The sequence below is a fragment of the Cavia porcellus genome, unplaced genomic scaffold (assembly GCF_034190915.1).
Source record: "Cavia porcellus strain 051 isolate PalLab524CR breed Dunkin Hartley unplaced genomic scaffold, mCavPor4.1 scaffold_9, whole genome shotgun sequence".
Lineage (NCBI taxonomy): Eukaryota > Metazoa > Chordata > Mammalia > Rodentia > Caviidae > Cavia > Cavia porcellus.
In genome coordinates, this window is record NW_026947492.1 from 61,807,839 (window position 1) to 61,833,933 (window position 26,095).

Genomic DNA, 26,095 nt, shown 5'->3' on the forward strand with positions numbered 1-26,095 from the left:
TGGAGCTCCTCGGGCCCTCAAAGCTGGCTTCAGGGAAGGGTTGCCCCGCCTCCTGGCCTGGCACACATACCTCCAGGAACTTGAGAAAGGCAGGCCTTGTCTCCTTAGCCACACGCACGGCATCCTTTGCATTGAGGAAGTTATCAATATAGGCAGAGTAGATGTTTACCAGGACATCTTTGGAAAACTGTGGGTGAAAAGGCAGTTGGGAACCTTCAAGGCACCCTTCATCCCACCTCACACTGTCCTGGTTTCCACTAATTTATGAATGAACATTTTTCCTTATAATTAAAAATGATGCAGTCTTGGTGATACAGGCATGTGCTTCTGTGTCATGTGCCTTGAAGTATGTATGTTGTACACATGACCATGTGATCAAATGTGCACAATAGTTACTCTAGATAGCAAGTGTCACTGGATTGAGAAAAGCCTGGGAAATGAGTATAGCACAGGTGGGTGTGTCTATCAGGGTGTCTCCAGAGACCAGTGACATGTGGGACAGCACATGGATGGGGGAGACCCACCTTGAATGTGGATGGCACCATCCAGTAGGGTGGGGAACCAGAAGGAATAAAAGTGGAAGGAGGAAGCCCCCAGCTCAGCCCCTCTGCTTTGTTTCCTGGCTACCCTGAAGGGAGCAACACTCTCATCCCAGCCTCTCTGATGTTCTGACTCCCCACCGGCCTAAAAAGAATGGAGCCTGCCACAGAAGCTCTCTGACAGTGTGTGTGTATGTGTGTACACATATGTACTCACAGGTATACCTTATCTATGAGTGTCTGTGTGCAGGCATACATCTTAGTCCGGGATGTGTCCTCTGAGCCCAGATCTGGTTCTCTCACTTCCAACTGGACCTCTCTGCCCCCAGGTCTTGGACTACACCAAATCCAGCCACGTAGGTCTCTCCTCACTGCCTTCAGAATGAACTGATTTACTCCAGCCACTTGGCCTCTGCTCATCCACTAACTTCTACCAGGAATGCAGTCTGATCCCAGCCTCAGGGCCAAGCTCTAGAACTGTCTATTCCAGGAAGCACTTGCTGTGACTAGGATTCTGCCTGGTGTACACCTGGCCTCTGGCTTCTCTTGATGCCTCTCCCTTTCTGAGGATGGAAGTGCTCCTTTGACAGCACATAAAGCCAGGCTTAGAGTAGAGCACCTAGGTGATGGATGATTCTTGTTGGCTGATGAAGGACCAAGTATGACATCTCAGTCAGAAGCTTGGGCTGGGACAGGACACTCAGGGTCCTATTCCAGCAGGACCATGACCAGGCTCAATAACCTTCACTGTGTCTCTGGCTCTATCAGGCCTCTAAGTCCCTGCCTTTCTAAGATGTCAATTGTCCCTGCCTCTGGAAAGGGGGAGGCAGAGCCCTGGTTACTTCAGTTTCCAGGTCAGCAGGGACATTATAAGACCTGATAAAACAAGATGTAACGAAGTTTCTCAAATGTAATTAAATTCTTATAAGTATGCACTCAATTTAACAGTGGAAGAAAATGGCATGCTTATAGACATTTAATTAAATTTCTGCTAGTTTTGCTTTAGGAGCTCTTTTTGAATTTTTAAAAAAATTTTCTTTTCCACTTATTTTATGCTTATTTATTCCCGCGCCATAAGTTTTTGTCTCTTCTGGGGTATCTTTTTCTTCCATACAACTTCCTCCTCTGGTGCAGGCACAATTTGTTTCTTCTTGGGAAGGACCACCTCACCGTGGCAGGGGAGGGCACATGTGGGTTACTCCAGCTACGAGCTCTGTAAGTGCAGCAGCTCACCTCCGTGCTTCGTTCACCTGAATATATTCAATGACTGGAGAGTTTACATTTAAACCCTTAAGTTCAGCACCACTCTGCATTTTAAGCACGTGCAGCAGACATTTAGCATCCTGTTTGGGGCACTGATCATGTCCAGCCCCGCTTGGCCTGGGCACACCTACTGACTCCAGCACTGTAACGCCTGAATGGCACACAATGCTTCTTTAAAGTGACATCCTTTGGATACTTGGGGGTCTTTGGGATATGCAGACCCTTGATGACCTGGGCAGTTTGATGGGTGTCCTTAAAGTGAACATGAAGATTTGGACCTCCTGATTTGCCTGATTTTTGTGGCGTTTTCCAGATCAAGAGAGTAGTAAACCATTTTCACAGGTCACATAAGGCCATACTCTTTGAATTTTGAGTCCCTACTGCAGGACTCTGAAAAGTTTATGGGGCAGCCTGAGCTGTGAGGTGACCATACAACACCAGAGAGCTAGGCATGGAGTGGACCCCTCCATCACACATTACTTGTGATTTTGATTAGCTTACTCATTTCTCTCTGCTTCAGTCATCAAATTTTTTTGTTCCGTTCTTGTTTTTTATTTTTTATTGTTTGGTATTGGGGATTGAACTTAGGACTTCATGCTTGCCAAGCAGGCGCTTGTGCCATAGAGGTAAACCCCCGGCCCTTATTTCTCTTTTTTAGATGGGGTTTTGCTATGTAGTTCGGGCTGGCCTTGAACTCACAGTGATTCTCTTGACCTCAGCCTCCCGAGTGCTGAGATTACAGGTGTGAGCCATCGTGCTTGAATTTTCAGTCATCAACTTTAAAATTGGGGTTACCCAAGTACTAGGGATTGAACCAGGGGCTTCATATTGACCTACATCCCCAACTCTTTTATTTATTTATTTATTTATTTATTTATTGTCTTTCTCATTTTTATCGGTACCAAGGATCGAACTCACAACCGCCTGCTTGCAAGGCAGGTGCTTATGCCCCTGAGCTAAATCCCCAGCCCCCCCTTTTATTTTTTTATTTTGAGAAAAGGTCTAAGCTGCTGAGTTGCCCAGGCTTGTCTAACTTTTGAGCCTCTTGCCTCTCAGCCTCCCAGGGTGCTGGGATTACAGGCATGTGCCACTGTGCCTATCTATCATGGGGCACTTGGTACACATAATGTATTTAGAATAATGCCCAACCTGTAAATGCCAAAGACTGTTAGCTATGATCATTAAAATCACTGGTGGAGAAAAGAGCTAGTCAGAACAATGCCAGTGTCAGTGTCAAATCATGTACAGGGTCAGAGTCAGGGCAGCAGCTGAGGTTCATGTTAAGACAGGAGAGCAGCAGCATCTGGGTCAGTGTCAGCACCAGCTCAGGGTCAGGACTAGTATCAAGTCAATACCAGCCACTGTAGTTGGGCCCAGATCTATGCCAATGTCTGGTTAGGGCTGGAGTCCATAACAGAGTCTGGCTACATCTGGGGCTGGGCAATGTCCAGGTTCAGATTGGACCTCAGGTCAGAGTCAGACTCTGGGGCAAGTACAGTGGGAAGTCAAGCAGCATCTGGAGCACTCACCGACTGGACGAGCAGGGTCCCGACCTTCTGCTGTGCGTGCCAGGTCTGCACACAGTGCCGCACCTGCTCCAGGAACTGCTCGTGATGCTCCAGAAGCTCAGGGATCTGGTCAAAGATCTCATCCACCAGCGACGGGTCACACAGCAAAGAGTTCTCTGGCTGCTTCAGTGGCTGCATGTAGCCCTGGGGGGACCCATAGGGTCAGTGTGCCTTCCTGCAGAGATGGTACCTTCACCCCACCTGAACAATCCCTGGATGAGGGCATGGCGAACTACTAGGGCCTCTGCTCTTGCCCTGACTTCTCTATCTCTTTCATTCCACTGGAGTTTCAGAGGGGATGGGAAACCCTATCCCTACACCTGCCATTCTGCCCAGCCCAGAGCCTGGCATGAGATGGAGAAAAAGGGGCTCAGGAAAGGTTTGCTGGATGCATGAACAGAACTTGGAATGAGGAAAGCAAGAAGGGAGAGGTCCTTGGGACACTGCTCCCAACTAATCCAGCAAGTATTTACTGACCATTTGCTATGTTCCTGGCATTGCTGTAGGAACTGAGAGATAGCAGTGGACAAAAACACCCTACCCTAATACAGCTTTCATCTAGTTGGATGAAACACATAAAAGGAATAAAGAAAATTATACCATTAGTTTTGTCTTTTTAAGGAAAAAAAATCCATTGTTAATTAAATTAGGACTTGCCACTAATTATAGGATGAATTTGGGCTTCAGAGATGTTAAAATGGGACAACTGTGTGCCTTAGAATCAATTCCATGTGGATCATAGAGTAAGAGGTGATACTGCTTAGGGGAAGATGTTGCAGGCTGGGGCATAGAAGAGCCCTAGGAAGTTTCTGGATGCTTGCAATGACATTATCTAAACACTGACTTAACAAGTTTTAGACGTGCTGGTCAGTCAGTGGCTAAAATTTTTGTTTTCCACATCAAATCTGCAGTCAACGGTGTACCTGAGTGCAAATTGCCCGGCTCAGTGGCTGGAGCTCACATGGAGAGGTTGCCCTCTACTGGCCCACACTGTAACTACAGGCCAAAGAAACTCATTTGAAACGATGTTACTGCAGCATATGTGATGTTGCAGTAACATTTATACCAAACATTTTTTAAAAATCTGGCTTGTTTTATAAAACAAACTTGAGAAAACCAAGCTCCACAGAATCTTCTTGCCTGACTGGGGGTTGCGAAAGACCCAAGGTGACGGACGGCAAAGAGACAGGTAGGCAGCCTCCTTGTGGGCCTCTCAGGCTTGGGTGAGGCAGCACAGTGCCTGGGGCAAGATCTGAGGCCTCCAAGAAGCTAATGCCACTCACCTCTGGGTGCCACACCCTACAAAGAGGCTGGCACAGAGAGAGAGAAAAGAGTAAACAGAGACAAGAAGCCCACAGAGAATCTGCTCAGCTAACACCACATTCAATCGACAAATGCCTGCTGAGCAACTGCTGCGTGTGGGGCCGCAAGCCCTGGGACTTCAGATCCTGCACCTGTGCAGCTGGCAGCTGAGTACAGTGGGCAGAAAACAAGCATGATGAATAAGTGAACGATTATATACAGGACGCAAAAGGGAGCAGGTACCTGGGTATGAGTAGAGTGGAGATGTCAGGATGTCACAAGGGGGCTTGGTCAGGGTGCTGGGGTGGGGGAGTTTCTTAGCTGGCAGTCCTGAGGTTGAAGACAGGCTGCAAGAGTCACATCTAGGAAAGGAGGCCCATCTGGGGCCCAGGTTCAAATCCTACCTCCTCCTAGCTGCTAATCTCAGTATTTCACTTCGTTATTTTATTATTGTTGTTGTTATTATTATTGTTGTCTTTTTGAGACAGGATCTCCTATGCAGTTCAGGCTGGCTTTGAGCTCACTTTGTAGCCCAGGTTGGTTTCAAACTTGCAACAATCCTCTTGACTCAGCCTCCCTACTCCTGGAATTATATGTGTGCACCACCATGTCTGGTTTAACTTCTTTATTTTATACTCATAAGTGCACGTATCAATTTCCCACAAGAAATACAAACATTATTACAAAATTTAATACAACTGCATATGTGTAGTAATAAACTAAAAAATAATAATAATAAAGCAAAAAAACTTCCTGATCTGCAAGGACAATACTAATCAGTTTTGTTAGCTGTGATAACTGGAGGTCAGCACTAGGGCCACAGACTCCAAACTCTGTTTGAACACCACTATGCTTCAGGCAATGTAGATGGGTGCATAGACAGGCAGGGTTTCTGCCCAGGCTATGACATTTCCTAGCGTCAACTGCCACTACTTACTAGATGACACAAGACAACCTCTGAGCTTTTATTTTGTCATCTAAAGAAGAGAATCATAATAATCCCTCTCCCACAAGGTTAATGCAAAATTTAATACAACTGTACACACACACACACACACACACACACGAACAATGAACTCATTAAACACTACTCCCCATCCCCTCCGCCCCAGGCCCTGGCAGCCATCATTCCACCTCCTACAAGTTTCACCACTCCAGGTAGCTAGTGTAACTGGAATCACATAGTACTTGTCCTTGTATGACTGGCTTGTTTCACTTAGCATCGTGTCATCAAGGCTCACAGGGGGTTGCAGTGTGCGTTAGAATTTCCCTCCTTGTCTGGCTGAGAAATACCAATTGCATGTTTGGGTTCTCATGAACTTCTTTCTGTGTCACCACTTGTCACCATGTGTGATTTGTCTACGTGGTGGTCTTTGCCATAGACTATGAGTTTTAGAAACCAGGCCCTATCATTCATGCTCATTGCTGAACTGGATGCATCCCCTACCCAGAACACTGTTTAGTGCACAGAAGGGACTCAGATTGGGTCACTGAACGGATGATGGACTGACTGAATAAGTGAATGAAATACTATGGCTGTTTCCAGAGCTCTGCCTTTACCCCTTTCCCAGATGGCTTGAGCAAATTCATCCTCCACTGCACTGCAGGCCCACATTAGCGCATGCACAGGCTCTGGACTACCCCCAAACCAACATGTCTGAACCTCAACTCATCAGCTTCCCCAGACATGATTCTTCCTTGTGTCCTACCTTTCCCAAGACAGAAGCCCAGATACAACACTGGGCTTCCCTACAATGCCCCCCAGATCTCACCAGTTACCATACCTGGCCTGGCCATCTCACCTCTTAAGTGTCTGGCCCCAGGTCCCTCTGCCCCTTGCCTAATCCAGTGGCCCTAGCTCCTCCTCTGCCACCCACCTTCCCAATAGTCACTCAAAGTCACACACTTCATGTTTCATAAAGTATGAAGCAGGGTACACACCTGCACTGCTCAAAACCCTTTCCTGACTCTTCAGGGCCCCTGGTGAAATCCAAATCCTTCTCTGGTGTCCAGGGTCCCCATGATGTGATCCCTTCTGGTTCCTCATGTCACCCTAGAACCAACCCATTACGTTTCACACCAGGCCTGTGGACCACTGCATGCACTAGGCCCTCTCGTATGTGGCTCTGCACCTGATATTCCTGCTGCTGAGAGGGCAGGTCTCGGCAGAATTCAGCACCTCCTCTCGGCATCCTTTGCTGACCTTGTGCTTCTGGAGTGTCCCATGAACTCATGAATATCCCCATCAGGACTGAGGGCGCCCAAGGCCTCACATCCCTCTGCTTCTTGCACCTGAAGCAGAACCTGCCACACCAGGTGCCCAATACTCCACTTCCAAGGCCAGGCATGGTGGCGCATGCGGTAGGGCCTGTAATCCCAGCATTCGGGAGGCTGAAGCAGAAGGACTGCTGTGAGTTCAAGGCCAGCTTGGCTACAAAGTGAGCTCAAGGCCAGTCTGAACTGCACATCGAAACCCTGTCTCAAAAAGACAAAAACAAAAACAAAACCCCCCAAAAACCTACTCCATTCAAAGAACGCTTTCCTGGTCGATGAGTAGAACAGAGCGAGGGCAGACATAAAGGGGTGCACAGCTCTGAGCTTGAGCTCAGGCTTTCTGGCAGGACGGAAAAGGACTGTAGATTGGGGACTTCTGCCCTGAGGTTCTCCATGGAGAGGCAGTATGTCCCAGGATCACAGCTCCCTTGACCAAGACTTTGTTACCACTGGTCTCCCGCTGGTCTAACTGCCCCTCAGCTCAGAATGGCTGCTCTCAGGAGCCTGGGCAGGGGTCTCACCTGCATCAGGGTGCGCAGTGACTCCACATATGACTGCTCCGTGTCCAGCAGGGTCATGGTCACGTGCTTCCGCATGTCCTATGGGAACAGGAGCAGAAGGTGAGCAGCCTGTCCCTTCAGATTCTGTTACCTGCAGCCACATGCAGGTTCTCCTGAGGGCCTAGAGAACACATCACACCTCCTCCCTGCCTTCAAGGCCTGCCCTCCCTCATGGCTCCTGCTATTCTCCCAAAGCATCCTGGTTTGTGCGCTCCTAGCCTTTGACTCAGGTGCTCTTTCTGAAGAACCCCCCAACATTCAAATACACCCCTCCCCAGAGTTAGGCTCCACTCTTCCACCCACTCCACCCCTATCCCTGCTATCGCTGCGGACAGACCTGAGATCTCTGGCTTACTTCTTGGCTCCTCTAATAGGCTTTTGAAAAGGACTAAAAACAAAAACAAAAAAACAAGAAAAACCCCCAATAAATTCTCACATTTACAAAGGAGGATGCCTCTAGGCCACCTCTCATTCCAGCTGCCAACTCTGCCAAGTCTCAAAGTCCCAGCTCTGCTTCAGTGCTATGGGGACACGTCACAGTCGGGGGAATCCACATTATTCTTTAAAGTAAACGCTGTCACCCCTGCCACAGATGAAGGCACTGTGGCTCAGAGAGGTGAAGTCAGTGCTGGCAGTCACATAGCTGGGCAGTGCCAGCGTTTGGTCACAGTCAGACAAGGCTAGACCTCAATTCTCTTTTAAAAGGTTGCTAAGCTCTCTAATATGCCAGGCACTGTTCTAGGCATTTTACAAGGGTGATCAAAATATAATATGGTGAATGTTTAATTTTTAAAAAACTATTGCAATAAAAGTTGCATTGCTATTATCCCTCAAAATACTCCCCACCTCACTTTGAACACTTACTCCATCATTGTTGCCACTTCCTGAAGCAGGGCTGGAAGTCCTTTTTCCTGAATGTCTTTATAGGATGTGATAAAAAATAATGCTGCTGCTGAGTGCCATACAATGGTGTGTCTGGGGTCTGGGGGTTTAGCTCAAGGGCACAAGCACCTGCCTGGCAAGCATGGGGTCATGAGTTTGATTCCTGATGCCCTGCCAGAAAACCAAAACATGATGTTGTGTTCTTAATCCAACTTATTCACTAGATCTAGTACTGTGGGAAACTATGTGGCACTTTGGAGAAGACTTCTGGTTCTTTCCCAAAGTCAAAATGACCATGATAGGTAAACATTTTAATCAATTTAGGACATTAAGGCAATCTCAACTGCACAACTAAAGATATAAAAGAGGACTTCCAGAACTGCTTCGGGAAGTGGCAAGAACTATGGGATAAGTCAGTTCAAAGTGAGGGAAAGCATTCTGAGGTGAATCCATGTGTCTTTTACTATAACAAATTTAAAAAGAAATTAAACATTGACCATATTTTCTGATCACACTTCATATGTTATCTAACCTTCCTGATCACCCTGTGAAGCAGACGACATTCTCCTGCTCTTAAGGATTGGGAAAAGGAGACGCAGTCCCTGATACCTCCATCCTGAGGATTCAAGTTACAGAGTCCCCAAGAGGTTGCTCAGTTCCCTGCACCTACACTCCGTGGGAGACAGGGTGCCCACCCCTGCCAGATGAAGCCTGTGCTATGAGAAGGCTCTGCTGGAAGCTGCCTGGAGAATGCTGCCTTGGTGCTCAGCCCACCGTGCACCTGTCTCCCTGTGTTAAACTTATCTCAGGTCCGCCTCCCTCTGACCCAGAGGCTCAGGGCTCAGGGCTCAGGCCTGTCCACTAGTGTCTTATCACGAGGCACACTCAGAAAAGTGGGCTCCCATACTAGGAACTCGGTGGCTATGAGATAAGTGACCCCTGAGGGAAGGGAGCAAGCCAGATTGCCCATACCTGCCAGCCCTGTGCTCTAATGTCCTCACCAGGTCCTGCCTTACAGTAGCCAAATGCCATCTCTCTTCCATGCTTTAGAGGTCACAGCTTCCAGTAGGAGTTGGTATAACATGGGCACACAGGGAGGGGACTGTCAAACAAAGGCCCAGATGCCCACTCCTGTTCCCCACCGCAGGACACCTCTATACCTCCCAGATGTGGCCTCACTTTAGCCTCAGTCTTCAGCTCCACGACACAGGTGCTGTCATCTCCACTGCACAGATGAGTCAGGTCAGAGAGGTAACATGACTAGCTCAAGGTCACAGTCAGTGACTGACAGAGCCAGGACCAGAGTCTCCTCAGTCACCTCATGCTGTCTTAGGGTTACAGCACCCCAAGTTATCACCAGACTGACTGTGCAAAAGATCCCCAGCTCTGCCCTCCCTGGCTGTGTGACCTTGGTGGTCACCTAACCACTCTGTTTCCATGTTGTCCTCTATGCAATGGAATTAAACACAATTCCATTTCCTTGTTTCCAGGACTGCAAAAGCATGGCAGTGGGGAGTAGGGCAGTGTCAACACAGAGGCCCTCACTGTCCACTTTTATTTTTAACCTCACTGAGACTACGAAGAGCACTTCCTGACAGCAGAGCAGCCAGGCTGGCAGCTGGGGTCCCTAGTCACTCCATGCCTAAATCTCCCTCCTGGCCAGACCCAGCCAAGTGGGCATAATAAGGGTCATGGTCAAAGAGGCTTCCTAAGAGACAGGGCTGACATTGGGACTGATGGAGCGGAAGGGGGCTGGAGGAGCACAGAGAAGCTGACGCTGCAATGCCTGCCTTTCCCAGCCTCCTCCCTGCTGCAAAGCACACTGGGCTGTCACTCAGCTGTCAGGTAAAGAAAGCAAAGCCATCTCCCTGTCAGCTCAGGGAGCCCCCTCCCGCATATGCCCAGACACAGGAGTAGTGCACGGGGTGGGAAGAGACTGCGGGAGCAGGAGAAGGACAACGCAGCTGTCAACCAGATCAGCAGGCCCACCTGTTTGGGGCGTGACAGTCCCGGAGGTCCAGCTTCCCTCCAAAGCCCCTCACCCCTCAACAGCCCTAACCCTTGGTCACTAAGTGAGGCCCTGAGGTGGGAACAAGGGGTGAGGACAGGAGGGATACAGCAGGAAGACAGAGGGAGGCCTCTCTTGATATGACCAGGGCCATTCCAATCCAAAGAAAGACCCGTATGTGTACAACGTGAAGGCAGAGGCCGGAGGGCAGCAGGGACACACAACACTGCACAGCACCTACACAGGACAGCGATGCAGCCCCCACTGGGCTGCATGAGTGGAACAATAAAAATCCAGGCCCAGGGAGACACACAAAAACAAGGCAACAGCCCGGAGGTGTCCCCCTCATACTGGGAGGGGGGATGGGGACACCACAGTTCCCACCCAGAATCATCTCTAAAGTCTAGCAGGGAGCAGAAGGCAAGGGGCAGGCAAAGCTGGCTACTCCACAGCGCATGCACACACACACACACACACACCTCAGAAAGACGCTAGAAACCATCCTGCGCCGGCCTGTGGCCCCAGCAGATGCCTGGCAACAGATTTGCTTCCATCCTGATCTACTCTACAAGACGACTGTTAAAAGGCCTTGACCTCAGTACCCTGCCAGCAACATACCCTCAACCTCCTTGACCTCATCGCAGGTCACAGCGCCCCAAATCAGGGAGCTGGGGCCTGATCTGAGTTCTCAGTCCTGTGCACCATCATTTGCCCATGCCTGCCTCCCTGATCTCCAGGGCCGGCTGAGTCCAACGCCAGGGCCCAGGTCCTGGTTGTCCTCCTCCTACCCATACCTGGGCCTCCCCGAGGTCCTCAGAATCTGCGCCACTGCCCTCGGCGGGCTCCCCGGAGGCGGCAGCCGGGCCCAGCTCACGCATGTCTTCCAGCGCGATGGTGAACTGGGCCAGGGTCTTCACCATCTGAAGCATACGGCCAGCCCGCCGCTGGAGCGGGGTTGCCTAGGTGGCAGAGGTGGGGTGGAGAGGCGGTTCGGTTCCGTCCGGGGTCGGGGTCGCCCTCCCACCCTTGCTTCTCTGGGGACTCGGCCCCACCGCGGTGGAGGAGTCGGTTCCAGCGCCCTGCGAGCGTGGCGGCGGCGCGGCCAGCGGTGGCGCTGTGACCTCCTCCGCGCAGGGAGTGCGCCGGGCGAGAGCTGCGCCCGCGCCGCGCCGCGCCACCGGGGAGGGGTCCCCGCCTTCCGAGGCTCGCAGCGCACCGCCCCTCCTCGCACGGCCCGCCCAAAGCCGCCGGACCTCACCTCAGTTAAACAGCCTCTTCCGCCCCGCCCCAGGACACCCGCCGTGCACACCGAGGACCGACGCGAGCACGCGCCGCGACACGAACTTTCTCTCCACACCGGTACTCAGCCCGAGAACACAATAAACCTATTTTACACCTTGGAGGCACTGACGACACACAGGTACACGCACATCCCTACACAAAGCAGGTCCACAAGCACCGCCATCCCCCTGCCGGCACCAACGTCAACACACTGCAGTCGCACACACATCGAGACCCTGACCCACGAACCTGACCCTGGATGCACACTGTGACACGTGCTTCGTCCTTATCTATGGTAGGGAAGAAACAGGTAACCCATGAAGGTTTAACACATCCCTGGTGACTCCACCGGCTTCTGAGCACTTGGGTGTGATGGTGGGGGGTGACCACCAGGGGACCTGGAGTCATCCTTATCCCCATTCCTTCAGCCAACCCAACCAGTTCACCTGTGTCCTGTACCCAGCACTGTCTAGGAATGTTTCAGGCTTGGTTGTCTCTGGTCCCTCAACCCCCGACTGGGGAGAAGCTCTGGTATTTACATTCCTCCTCACTCACTCCATGAGTCTGTGCTCCAGCAGGATCCACTTCCTCAAATCCAAGAGTGAGGCCACAACCCATCCTACACACACTCAGGCAACATTACGGTGTTGCTGGTGAGCAAGCTGGGTTTGCAGGAGCTCCCACTTGCATAGGTGGTGGTTGTGATGCACCCTGCAGCTGGGCCTTGGCCCTGGCTAACCTGACTTTCACCTAGCTTTCAGCTGACTCCATCCAAACCTGCTTTCGTTTGGGTGTCCTTTGCAGAGGGGACATCCACACCTTACCATCCAAGCAAGACCTATCTGTCTACCCTGTCCACCGTTATGGTTTAGATCTAGAATGTGTTTCAAGGTGGGGCTTTTGGAAGGTGACTGGCTCATTCCAAGGAGTATCTTCATCACACTGATCCATCAGCACATCCTGAGGGTGCTGTGAGGAGGAGAGACCTGGGTGAAAGGGGTGTGTCACTGGAGGCTGCCTATGGAGGATGTAAGGCCTCCCCAGCTAGCTGGTCCCCGTCCTCTGCTTTCTGGCTGTCTCGAGGCAAGCAGTTTTCCTCCACCACACCCTTCTACCATGGTGTTTCTGTCGTGGAGCTGGCCAGCTATGGATTGAATCTAAGTGTGAGCAAAAATAAGCCTCTCCTTTAAGTTGTCAATGTCAGGTATTGTGTCCAGGGACAGGAGAGCTAATACTCGTCCGTTCCCTTGATATGCTCTAGACATTTCTGTTCAACATCTAGAAACAAACCACACCCTCCCTACCTTGGGGGCCTGGCAAGGCTTTTCCTTCTAGTAAGGCCCCCCACCTTATGACTAGTCTCTATGCAAATGTCACCTCTTCAGGGAAACTTTCTCTATGTTCACTTTAGCTCAAGGATGCTTACTCAATGCTCTCACAGTTTCAATTTTCCTTACCTTAATCAGATATCACAGGCTGTAATTAAACATTTGAGCAGTAACTAGACTGATGCCCGTATCTTCCCAGGAGACTGTGGGCTCTTTCAAGGAAGGGTCCATGTCCTTTGTAAGCCAGGGCACTATAACAAATCCCTCTTCCTTCTCCAACCAAACAGTTACCAGCTGGCTGAGAAGCAAACCAACATACGCAGGCTCCCTGGCATCCCCACTGGCAGGACCAAACCCTCCTGCTGGCCCTGGCAGCCTCCTGTCCTTCTCCACCCCAGCTCCCACTCCTCACCTCCATTTAGCCCTTGACTAGGCAATTCCTGTGCCCACCTCCTTCCAAGGGAATTACTCCTGTTCCCCTCCTTGAAAGGGCAGGCCATGTCCTAGGCAGCAATGGCCTCTTCAGAGTCCAAAACATCCAACACGAGAATGTCCACTCCACATGCAACAGTCAGTTCCCAAAAATCCAAAAATGAAAACAAGAACAAATATTTCCAAAAATCGCAAGATGAAAGCCAGTGTGAACTCCATATGGTGGCTGGTCCCAGTGCTGTGAGCACAGCACAGAGGAACGGGACGTGGGGTGGCAGTCATAGTTGATGCCTAATAGGTGCTCATTGAGTTTGTGTGGCATAAGTGAATGAATCATCTGTGCATAAACTCATTTTCTTCCTTGGGCCCCCCTCCCTCAAGGTCAGGCTCCAGTGTAATGCTGCACAAAGCATCTGCCTGGTACCTCTACAGCAGTGGTTTTTGAAGTGCAGCCTCTGGAGCAAGAGTCTAGGCACCTCTTGAGAATGAGTTACAAATGTACATCTTACCCCCTTCCAGGAATCTGAAACTCTGGGGTGGGGTCCAGTAAGTGCCTTTAACCAGTCTTCCACGTAATTCTAATGCATGGCAGCACAGAGCCCACAAGGCCTGAAAGTCTGTCCTGACAGCCACCACATCCCATACTAGAGCAGCCTTCTCTGTTCTTCTGTGGCAGAAGCAAAGGGCCTCTAGGGACCCTCAAGCCCTCCTCTGTCATGAGTTTGTATCCAGAAATTCAGTGATTGTGCCTTCTCTCCTCCCAAAGGATAGCTGGCAGGCTTCCCTGTGGGCAATGGATACCTGCTTCTTCCTTCCTCCTCTCAGGGGTAGGGTCTGGAGCAGCCAGACCATTTGCCAGAGTAGGGTTTGGTAAGGGGTAGACACACCTTCTGTCCAGGATAGATACCCAGGTCCCACAGATAACCCCATTGCAGTACCTATGGCCTGAGGGCCCCAACCTGGCCCATTTGGAGACTACTTTGCATACTGAACCCACATGTGCTTTTCTGTCTCCTCTATCCTCTTTCAAGTCCCATGACTTCTGGCCTCAATTTCTTCCAACTGGGTGGGAGGCAGTGCAGAGCTTGGGGTTGGTAGACAGATGGATCCACTCCTTTGATGACTGGAGCAGGTCAGAGTTGAGCAAGAGAGACTTCTACTTTGCTGGTTTCCAAACCAGCAATGTGTGTGGGGCTCAGCAGAGGGAGGCACCTCTGCCTAGGATAAAAGCATCAGGGAGGGCTTCTTGGAGGAGGAGGGTTTGAACATGGTCCTGAGGCCTATGGATCCAGAAGCATGTGGGTGCCAAAGTTCACTGGAGGCCCATGCCCTGGACGAGAGCCTTGCTTGGTGCCATGGGCACTGTCTGCTGCTAACTGCTATATCAAGGATGGCTAATTAGATCCATGTTGCCACGGTAACTGGGGGAGGCTGATGGGGTAGGGAAATGAAAGGAAGCTAAGAGAAGCAATAGCAGAGCACAGTGGCTGAGTCAGGGTCTCCAGGGATTGGCCCAAAACATTGCAAGTGGGGCACCAGAGCCCTTCAGCATGAGGTCAGCTAGCGTGGGGCTGAGTGTACCTCCTGCAAACAGGAATCTGTTGTTTCTCTGAGCTTCTGGATGCTGATTTCATTTTTCCCCTCTGGCGGGGTGGTGGCTGCAGTTGTCCAGAGCTAGCCTGGCTCAGAGGAAGTTTTGTACATGTACAAGGTGGTTGGTGAAGGCCCACAGGCCTTCCTCTCCCTACCCCATACCCTCCCACAGACAACCTCTTCCACTCATCAAGCAGCCCCCACTTGCTCCTTGTCAGGGGAATGAAAATGACAGAACAGGAGGGCTCTGCCCCTGTAGACCACCACTTCACTCCAGGAGAAAGGCTCAGGACTCCAGCTCTTTGAGACTACTTTTCTGCCAGCAGTTGGGGACCCTAATTCTTCCTACCTGAACCCAGCCAATGGCATCTTCTGCATCTCTGAGGAACCCTGGCACCTAGCTTATCTGCCTCCTGACACAGCACCCACTTGAAGCTCCAGCAAGACTTCCTACATCTAGGCACTGACTATGTGGGATCCTGCAGCTACTGCTGGGCAAATTGGGTGACCAAATATGATCAAGTTTAGACACACCATGGACTAATGGACCAACAACTGCTAATGGATGAGTAGATGAAAGGATGAAACAATGACAAATGAATAAATTTAAATGGGTAGGCAAAAAGATGGGTGAATCAATGGCAGGTGAATCCATCAATGGCCATCCAGATACACAGCTGTGGATGGCTACTCCAAGTTTTATTTTAGTCATTTGTTGGTTAATTAAATAAAGATTCATTGAGCATCTACTAGGTACCAAGCACTGTGCTGGGCATTTAAAAGTAAGAAAAGAGATCTGTGTTTGCAGTCTAGGTAGGAAGGCAGGAACTGAAGAAGTGACCAGTGTGGACAGTTTGTGAAGGAGACACCAGTCCTGGAAAGATCTCATTGGGCTCCTGAAGGGTGGGGTCTCCAGTCCTCCCTTCCCCATCTGTAGTTCTCTATAAATAACTGTCAAGAAAGTCACTGGGCCCTAGAGTTGCCCAAACTAGAACATGGAGAACCCTTTAATCAGAATCCTTGCCATAGTTAATGTTGTCTGAACATATTTCAGGGTCAAGTACCCTACCATTGTTCAGCAAGCCCTGGCTTCTCAACTCCTACAGCAACCCTAAATTAAGGGCTTTATTATTGTTATTCTCTCATCTTACAAACCAGGAAACTGAGGCTTGGAGGTCACCTAGCTGGTAAAGAACAGGCTCCAGGTGGCTGTCTCCAATCCCATGTTCCTAAGCCCTCTCCCATGGAAGACAGCCATGGCTTCTCCCTGGCCTAGGCACTTAGCTGAGCCTTCTCCTGCAGGCTGGTTACTGGAGCTACCTTTCTCCAGTCTCATTTCAAGAAGAATGAAGAAACAAGTTCCCCCGATTCGGGAAGGTAAACAAAATGCTGTACACAGGGAACCTAGGATCAAGGAGGAGCCTCTGCCCTGGGAACTCATTCCTGGCTGGCATCCTGGCTGGACTGGCCTGTGCTCCTGACCCAACCAATGTCATCAAGTATGGAGTTGGCACTGGATAGTCCCAACCTAATGGACTATCCATTTCGCTGATGGCTGCTGCCTCCTCAGTCCTTGGCTCATCAGCAAGATGAAAGTTCCCCAAAAAGAACAACTTGGTATAGAAACTAAGGAGCACAGCTCTGTAGCCTTGTGGCTGAGACCCAAATACTGGCTCTGCTACTTATTAGGGATGCGGCTTTGGGCAAAACACCTCACTTCCTGTGACCTCAGTCTCTGGCCTCATGTTCCTTTCTGAGGCCTCTTTCCTCTTCATTGGTGTCTTCCCCTTACCTTTCCAGGTCACATCCTCCTCGATTAGACCCCCTCCTTCTGGAAGGAGGGTCCTTCATGGAGCTGTAGAGTTCCCAGGCCTCATAGGCTACAAGGCTACTGGAAGGGAAGTGTCCAAGTCACAGGGCTCCTCAGGGAGTTGCTACTCTGGAGAACATGCTTTGGGAATGGAACCTAAGCAGGATCCTCAGGACCCTCCTGCTAAGGGGGTACTGACCTGTGTAGATGGGCCTATGTGTGAAACTGGGGGTGCAACTGAGTGATACTGCTTGTGTCCCTTTTGTGGCTCTTCTATGTGGATGTACACCTGTCAGTAGTCATCTGTGGACATGTGATTTTGCAGAGGTCTAAGGGTGACAATCCATGTGGTTCTATGACAGAAGTGCAAAGTGAAGGAACCACTTCAATAGTAATCAGAAATAACTGGGCATGGTGGTGCATACCTGTAATCCTAGCACTCAAGAAGCTGAGGCAAGAGAATCACTTCGAGTTTGAAGCCAGCCTGGGCTACATAATGAGTCCAAGGGTAGCCTGAACTGTATAGCAAGACCCTGTTTCAAAACAAACAACAAAAAGATAGCCAAAGCTCATTTACTGAGCACTTACTGTGTGCTAGGTATGCATTAAGTACATCACCATTTCATTTTCATTCATCTCACTTAAGTGTGGTGGATGATATTTTTCAAAGACAGCTACCATGATTTTCCATGCCATGTTTTACATCATGGTGCTGACATTCTTCCCCTAAGGAGATGAAATCCAGTTCCCCTTCAACCCCTAGAGTCTGGGTGGATCATTGTGACTGCCTCACCATTGGGCATAGCCAAAGTTACACTGTGTAACATCCACATGCCATGTATTCCACCTAGATTTCTCCACTTGCTCACTTTTGAAGAAGCTATGTTGTAAGCTCAGCCACACACCAGCATGAGGCGCTCGAGTTTTGAGTGAACATAGCTTCAAGGAGATCCCAGTGGAGGCACCATCTGACCACAGGTGCATGGAGAACCACCTAACCAAGGAAACTGAGGCTCAGGAAGGCGGCAGTCAGGGTTACGTGGATAGTAAGTGGCAGACAGGAAGCCAGGATGTGAATGTGCTGACAGCAGAAGTGAAGCAAGGGGATGGTTTCTATTTAGAATCGAACTTTCTATTAAGCCAGAAAGGTTTAACTAGGATGCCAGCATGAGTAGCACTGAAACCTCATCACCCCTCCAGAAACCATCACTGCTGACTGAGAGGAGGACTGGGAGGGGCTCAGGCCTGGCTTCTGGGAGCTACCCCTGGCTGGCCCACCTCTTAGCCCAGAAAAAGGCACCCTACTGGCTGTATGCCTGAGCCCTGATGGACCTCCAGGTATGAGGTACATTCCCATATCCTCAGTTGGGCCTTCCAGCTACAGCTAGCTAATGTTTAATGCAGTGCTTTTTTTTTTTTTTTTAATGCAGTGCTTTTTAAATGTATTGTCTAAGTCCTCAGCTAATCCTCTGGGTTATCACCATTTTACAGATAAAGAAACAAAGGCTCTAAGAAATGAAGTAACTTAAACTGACAGCTGACTACAATCGGAAAATCAGAGAATAGACTTTTCCAGGGTCATAGAACACATAAGTGAGGAGGCAGGCAAAGAACAGGACACTCTGAATGGGGTGGGGGCAGGGTACATTCTCTTCCCTGGATAGCTGGGACAAAGATGGAAATAGAGGGTCTCAAAGTCTGCCTACCCCAACTACAACAGCCATAAAAACAAAGACCAGGTCTCAGCATACAGTAGGTGCACAATACCTATTTACTGGCCATCCTGCTCTTTTAGCCAACTTGCTCCTCACTCTGTAAACAAATGGGGAAGGAAGGTGCAGGTAGACTTAAAATCCCACCAGGCTCCCTGTGGGGGCTGTGGAGTCAGACCTAGAGACCACAATGGACAGACAGCCTGACCTTTCTCCCTTATTTCAGCAACAGTCTAGCCTGGTTTAGGGGAGGAAGCTGAGACTCCAGATGCCGAAAGGTGGCAGCAGAGGCCCACATGGCAGGGACTGTGCAGCATGTGGTTTGAATTTAACTCCAGTGTTTTTCATGTGGGATTTTTTCCCTTTCTTTCTTCTCTGTCACCCCGCCCCCTTTAATTTCAAGATGGTACAGCTGGACCTTCTAGGCTGAAAAGGAAAATTTCTTAACATCACTGATGATAGCCGGAAGCAGGAGGTGGGGGTGGGGGTTTGGTTAGACCCCAACAGATGTGGAAAGCTGGTAAATTCTGCATTTAATTATCTTCTCAGATCAAGACTCAGAGACGGGAACCCCCATTTTATAGGCAGAGAAACTGAACTCCAGATCTTCTGAAACCCATGTCTGAATGAGGGGGCAGGCTTGGCACACCACTAGGAACCCATGAAATTTTAGGGTGCAACCTACTGAATCTGGTAGCCCTACTTTATTTAGGGGCTTCTGAGAAATGTACCCCCTGAACCCACTTTTTCCCACACACTAGTGGTCCTGTGTCCTGGCCATGGCTCAGCTCCTCTGAATGAGATGACCTCGAGGACCCGTCCCTTCCCAGCCCTGCATCTTACTTCACTCAGATGTCAAAGTACATTGCTCAGCAACAGAACACTGCAGGGAACCGAGCTGCATGTGGTCTGGGCCAGTACCACCGCCTGTGGCTGTGAATGCCCTTCTCCCAGCCACAGTTTCCTCACTGGGAAAGATGGAGCACCTACTGCTAAGGATGTACTTTGGAAGGAGGGCTCCTCTCTCTTCTCTCCTCAGTTCTCTAGCATGCAGGGAGGCTGGGATGAGAGGTCATGGGAACGGAAGCTTCCAGGGTCTGTTTCCAGTCCCTCCTTCCCATCTCTTCCTGGGACCCAAAGGGAGGGCCTTCATTTGTGTGTGTTGTTGGGTGAGATGGGGTGTCCTGCCTCTGGGGCGGAAGATGACTCACTAGGCAGTGAGCCAGGCACCCTGGGAAAAGCCAGGCCAGCCTCAGGCCAGAGCCCCAGGGAGCTGGAGGGTGGGAGGAGAGCTGCCTCTGCTGTGGATTTATCCTGGGGGCTCTCAAAGTCCCACCACGACAGAAGTCATCTTCCCCACTTACCATAGTACTACTCAGGCCATCAAAGGCCCAGAGGCCAAAGGTGGAGGGAGCCCCTACCAGCCTGTCACCTGACCTTACAGCCCCCCACAGGTAGCCAGGCTGGTCTCTTCACTGCCTCACACCAGGCTTACCCCAACCTGTGTACCTCCCGGCCCTCTCCTCTCTGGGTGTCTTCTTGCTCTTGGTCCTGTTCAAATGCCATCTAACTTTAATGCTCTGCCTCTTCTAGAAAGACTCTTAGATACTCTGCCATCCCTACCTCTTCCTCCTCAACAGTTCCCCAGGTAGCATTCTTCCAGTCAACATGCTAGAACTGACAGTGAGCTCCAAGGTGAGATGCCTCCTTCTTGTCCTTATAACCTGAGGCCTAGGACAGAGGTATTCAGTGCCTAGTTGTGAATCAGTGGATAAATGAAGATAGGTATCAGTGCAATAAATGTGCAATGCACATTTCCAAAGTCTTTCTTCAACCTTCTCTCAAAGGAGGGAGGCAACAAGGGACCATTCCTTCCCAAGGGATATACAATGAGACACTGAATTTCAGACAGAAAGGTGTCTTAGGATGGCAGGGTGGCAGCAGTGAGCTGAGCTAGAGCCAGGCCTTGGGGGGCTTTTTAACTACAGCTTATTCAGAGGGGAGCAGTCAGCTAGGTTGCCTATGGCCCCACTCTCTCTATCTCCACCCTGTTCTGGGACCCAGGGGACAACAAGGGGGTTCTATCCGTCAGCTAGTCACTCCAGTCCTATACCTGGTGACCTTGTCCTAACCCACAGCCCAAGGAAATCCCCTCTTCATGACACCAGGTCAGCCTGGGGTGATCTTGATGGCTGGGGGCAGTGCAAGGCCCTACTCCAAAGAGCCTCTCTACCCCACCTTCCAGGGGCTGTCACTGGGCCTAGACCGTGTTGGTAGAGGTAGTCTCCACCCCAGCTGACCAGGGGCACCTTGGACAGCCACACCTTACTGTACTTTATCCATAACTACTGACAAGTCCCAGTCCCTGGGCACACACCCATTTAATGAATCTGTGAGTGTGCACATGTGCATGTGCACACAGGCCCAAAGTGGACAACAAGATTCACAGCTGAACGTCAGCCTGACCCAGGACAAGGCTCTCTCTCCTGAGGCCCCAGAACTAAGGCTACTACATGCAGGAAGCCATCCTAACCATTTAGACCTATCCCTCCTCTAAGCTTTGGAGCTGCAGCTTTGAACGTCAGGGTCTCTCTAGTTGTGCTGTCGTATCTACTGTCAGTAAATGGCAATGCCAGTCATTTATACCTCTGAATTCAGACAACCTAATCTCAGAGATCTTAGAAGCAACTCTATGGGGAAACAGAGGCTCAATGATGACTCATGACTTGGGTCAGGGCTCAAACCCCACCTCTACCACTGACCAGTTGGAACTGTGGATAAATCACTTAACCTCACAGAGCCTAAGGACAGAAAAAGTGGAAACCTAAAAATAGAAACTTTATCTGTCGAAGGATTCCACTGTCTGCTTACTAAGCACTTCACAGGTGTTGATTTAACCTCAAAATATGGTCCTGGGTAGACCTGATTATTACCTGCACTACAGAGGAGGGCATGGCAACAGGGGAGTTAAGGGCCCTGCTCAAGGTCTCTCAGGCACACAAGATTCCTGCTCCCAGGAGACCCCAGGCAGCAGAGGAGCCCCACCCAATCCACAGTGTCAGGGAAAGGGCACCTTTCAGCCAGAAGTAACTCTGAAAGCACCCAAACTTCAAACATCCAACCCAAGAGGGGCAGTGAGTCACTGCACTTATGGAGGTTTTTTGGTGGTGGTGGTATTAGCTTAAACCTGCACTAGGCAAGTATTCTACCACAGGGCTGCAGCCCTAATTTTATATCTACTTATTTATTTTTGGGGACTGAAGGTTGAACTGAGGGCATTCACGATGAGCTATCTCCCCAGCTATTTGTTTGTTTATTTATTTAGAGACAGGGACTCACAGAGTTACTAAGCTGCCTAGGCTGAGTTTGAACTTGTGATTGTCTTGTCTCAGCCTCCTGAGTTGCTGGGATTACAGGCATGACCTAGTTATGCAGATCTATCAAACAGTATGGAGAACGGTTCAGCTGTAATACTAAATGAAAGAAGCACGCATCATCCCACTGTCTAAACATCATTTAAAAGTAATATAAAAAAAGAGAGAGAGAATATACCAGAACATTAACAGTGGCCCTAACCATGAGGGTAAAGTCTGAGACCACTCTCTACTATGTCTGGCTGATTTCCAGGGAGCCCACATTGTGCCTCAGTTTCCTCATCTATAAAATGGAGACTGTAAAGAGCTTACTGAGCATAGTGGCTAGAACAAAGGGAGTGTTCAATAAACACTGGCTGCTGTGAGTAGGACAGTTATTATTTTAGGAACAAAATCCTAAGAGAATCTTAGAAGACAGGACATGTTAGAAGTTCACTGGACCAGACCCCTGACAGGGCAAGCAGCCCTGCTAAACCTTGCTTGCAAACCCTCATGGCTGAGGAGTCCGCCCCATCCAATGGTATTAGAGGAACTCCTTCCATTATAGGCAGGTCTGTTGGGAGGCCTCTGGGTCCTTAGCATTTCTGGTGGCAGTTAGCATTACACAGCTGTAGCCTCAGAGAAATCGCCCTCAATCTTCCATTCTAAAATGCTTCCATGGAGCTTCTATAGGGTGATTCTCTAGAAGAGAAATTAGGTGCTTTTTGGGTGGCTCTTTTGTCCTGAGTCCAGGTGATCATCTCTGTCCCTTGTGCACTCTGTGATAACAGAGCAGCACTTGTTGGCTGAACTTTGTGCCTTTTCCATTTTCTCCTTTGGAAAACAATTGAGAAACCAGCTGGATCCGACCAGCCTGTGACTTTGCAGTCCTCCAGGGGTGGGAGGCCCTCTCTGCCTCTTCCCTGGACAAGGGCCTGGTGGAGAATCCTGGAGGAGGGGCCCTGTGAGCTGGCTGTTGCCATGGCAGTAGGAGCCCTGGAATTTGACCACAGGGGCCCAGAGGTGGGGGTTGGAAGTTGGTATAGGCCATGCTGGGGCAGGAGGAGGGTCCAGAGGGGTGGGAAAGCTAAAGAGAACAAGGCAGGACAAGGGTTTAGGGCCCCTCCACGTCCTCAGTTTTCCTATCTGTAAAGGGGAAGAGGCACGGACCTTACAAGGTCACTTTTTGATTTAAATCAATAGTGGAGGCAGCCAGAGTAAGCAAGGCCAGCTCTTCCTCTAATGGACAGGGACCCCAGGGACTAAGGACTCATCCAAAGTTTCAAAGCAAGTTCAGGCCAATGCCAAGCCTAGGTATCAGGGATGTGGTTTGTCCATTCTAGCGTCCCTGTATCTCCAGAGAAAAGGACATCTCTCATTATGGGAGAAGACACTCCAAGAATGGTTGTGGCTGGTCTGGCCCACAATACTGAGACAGTAGATGACATGCCTGCTCCCAGGAACTCTTGGTATTCTTGGCTCCAGAAGGCTGACAAAGGACTGCTCCACCCAGCCTGCCAAGCCAGGCTGCAGTAGGTATTTTTAAATGGGTGCCCGCCCCTTTCTGCCCTGTCACCTGCCCCCTCCAGGAACACGGTGAATTCTGCTGCCAGCCCTCCATTTAATTCAGGCAAGCCCAAGTGGGTGCTGATCCACAGCCATCCTCTAGGACTCCGCTTCTGGGATACCCTCCTCCCCACTGGCAGCCCAGGGGTCAGAGCCATGTCGGGGGCCCTTTTAGCTATGATACTCAAGGTCCAGGGACCTGTCCAAAGTCACACAGCACAGACGAAGAATTTAGGAATGCTGTACCACCGGGATGTGCCCCCCCTCCAGGTGCCACTGCAGCTCCTTCTCACTCCTTTGCCATTGAGTCTCAGCAGCTACAACCTGCCTCCCCTCTGCTGACCTTTCCACTCATGCCAAAAAGATACTACAATTGTGGCCAAGTCATCCCTCAGCTTAAATACCAGTCCCCCCCGCCCCAAAAAAACAAAGCAGAGTGGGACTCATAACTCACATTACACAACAGGATAAATTCCAAAAAGATCAAAGATTTAAAAGTAAAAACAAGAAAACATAAAATACATGTTTTCATGGAAAACATGGGAGAATTGCTTTACAGTCTTGGAGTGGGAAAGGCTTCCTAACTATGACTCCACATCCAGCAGCCATAATATAACAGCTTGATAAATTACACTATGTAAAAATAAAACCTCTTCCGTAGAAAAACTACACTATAAACAAAGTCAGAAGTCAAGTTGACAAGTTAGGGAAAGATATTTGCAACTTATAATCAGACAACAAACTAAACTCCCTAAAAATATTTAAAGGGTTCCTAGAAATAAATAAAACCAGAAGCCAACAATCAACATAAAGAACTGAACCACTGGAAGAAGGAATCCAGTGTCTTTTGGATACAGGACAGGATGTTCAACCTGGCTCAGTATAAGTGCAAATTAAAATGCACCAAGATATGATTTTGCATGTCCCAGATTGGGAAAATATCCAACGGTCTGAAGTGGTGAGATTGTAGGGAACCACTTTTTTCATGTTGGTGGAAACATATACACATTTTGTCTCAGCAATTCCACTCCTAAGAAGTGAGCCCCATGCAAAAGCACGTATACATGAAAAGTCTGAGCTGGGCATTGTGGTGCATACCTACAGCCCCAGCACTCTAGTAGGCTAAGGCAGGAGGACCACAAGTTTGAGTCCAGCCAGGGCAATTACCCAGCTAGGGAAACTCACTGAGAACCCACCTCAAAATTAAATGAATGGATGAATGAGTTGGAGATGTAGCTCTGTAGTTTAATTGTTAGTACAGAAAAAAGGAAAAAAATAAGTTTGTTCACTGCAGCACTGTTTGTTAAGAGAAAGTCTGAGACTAACCCAGTGCATTTTAACACATGGTTCAGCAGTCTGGCGCTCACACAGTTGAAGAGCATGGAGCACAGAAGAGAGACTAGAAGCCCTCAAAGTCCAGAAAAGGCAAGATCTGCATAGGATACTAATGCATAAAGAGCAAGGGGCAAAGCAGTGTGCTATGTGCTGCCACCTGTATGGAAGACGGGAGGCAGACAATGTACTGGCTGGTATTTCAGAAAGATCCACAGAAAACTAGCACCTGGCCATCCTTCATTGGGGCAGGGAGGAAGATAAGTAGTTGAGTGGGAGGGATGCACTTTATCCTTCTTCCTTAACCACATGACTAGACTGTCTATTCAAAGTAGTAGATTGAATGAACTACTTCAGGCTCCAACTCCTTGTCTCAGCTGTGAACAACCTCTGTGCCTGTCACTGTTCTTCCCCTACTGGGTGAGGTTCCCTGGGTTCCTCTCACCTCATACCCTGTCAATACCCTGGTATCTTTGGTTGGCACTGCCCTTCATTCCCAGTCTGCACACAGGACCAGGTAGGGACCAAGGTGGCTCCCACCGAACACAGACCACAGGGAAGAATAGGGTACTGCCCTTGGACTTGAATGTGCATGGAGTCACTGTATTTGTTGTCTGCCTTCCGTTTCCGCATTGATCCCCTCTTAGACACTGCTAGTCTCACAGGGGATAGTCCTCTCCCTGCGCCCCCATGCATGCAGAGAGGGGCCTGGCTCCTACCCCTTCTGCCCAAATCTGCTGGGTTCTTTCTTCAGGCCAAATCCTCAATCTACCATAGGTTGAGCCACCTCAGAGCTGAGCCCCCTTCCTCTGGACAGGTGCCTCTCTCAGGGAACTCAGCTCAACTTCCTTTCAGGCCACCATCAGTGACCCATCTGCTTCTTCCATCCCTATAGCCCTTCCTCAGCCAGCAGACATCACCTTTCAACTTGCTTTGGGGCTTCCCACTTATCCCCAGCCCAGGCACCAGACATTACACATTTAATTCCCATAGCAACTCTATAAAGTGCCGTCATCATTATCCCCAATTTACAGGTGTTCACACTAAGCCCCAGACAGGCTAAGCAGTCACTCATGGTCACACAGCAAAACTTTAACCTACACCACCTGGCTCCAGTTTGTCCTAACCATTACATCCAATTGGCTGGGTACAGGATCACGTCTATGTATCTAGACTGACCCCTGTCACCCTCAGTGACCTGCTCCTTGCTGACCTACCAGAGTCAAATCTCCCTCCCCCAGTCACACTCTGGCTGCATCATGTCCTGGCCACAGAAGTTGAGCCTGTTCTGA

At 49.8% G+C, this 26,095-nt stretch overlaps 1 protein-coding gene and 1 pseudogene across 1 annotated transcript in view; both read right to left on the reverse strand.

Moving 5' to 3' along the window:
* Arhgef17 (Rho guanine nucleotide exchange factor 17) overlaps positions 1–26,095 on the reverse strand; it is a 57,256-nt gene that overhangs the window by 13,432 nt on the left and 17,729 nt on the right. Inside the window, exons 2-4 of the mRNA XM_013145268.3 lie at positions 7,468–7,545; positions 3,332–3,514; positions 71–187 (exon numbers count right to left, since the gene is read on the reverse strand). Coding sequence (XP_013000722.2) covers positions 71–187; positions 3,332–3,514; positions 7,468–7,545 — 378 coding nt within the window. The remainder of the gene's footprint in view (positions 1–70; positions 188–3,331; positions 3,515–7,467; positions 7,546–26,095) is intronic.
* On the reverse strand, positions 198–3,325 carry LOC106026128 (large ribosomal subunit protein uL22-like; annotated as a pseudogene).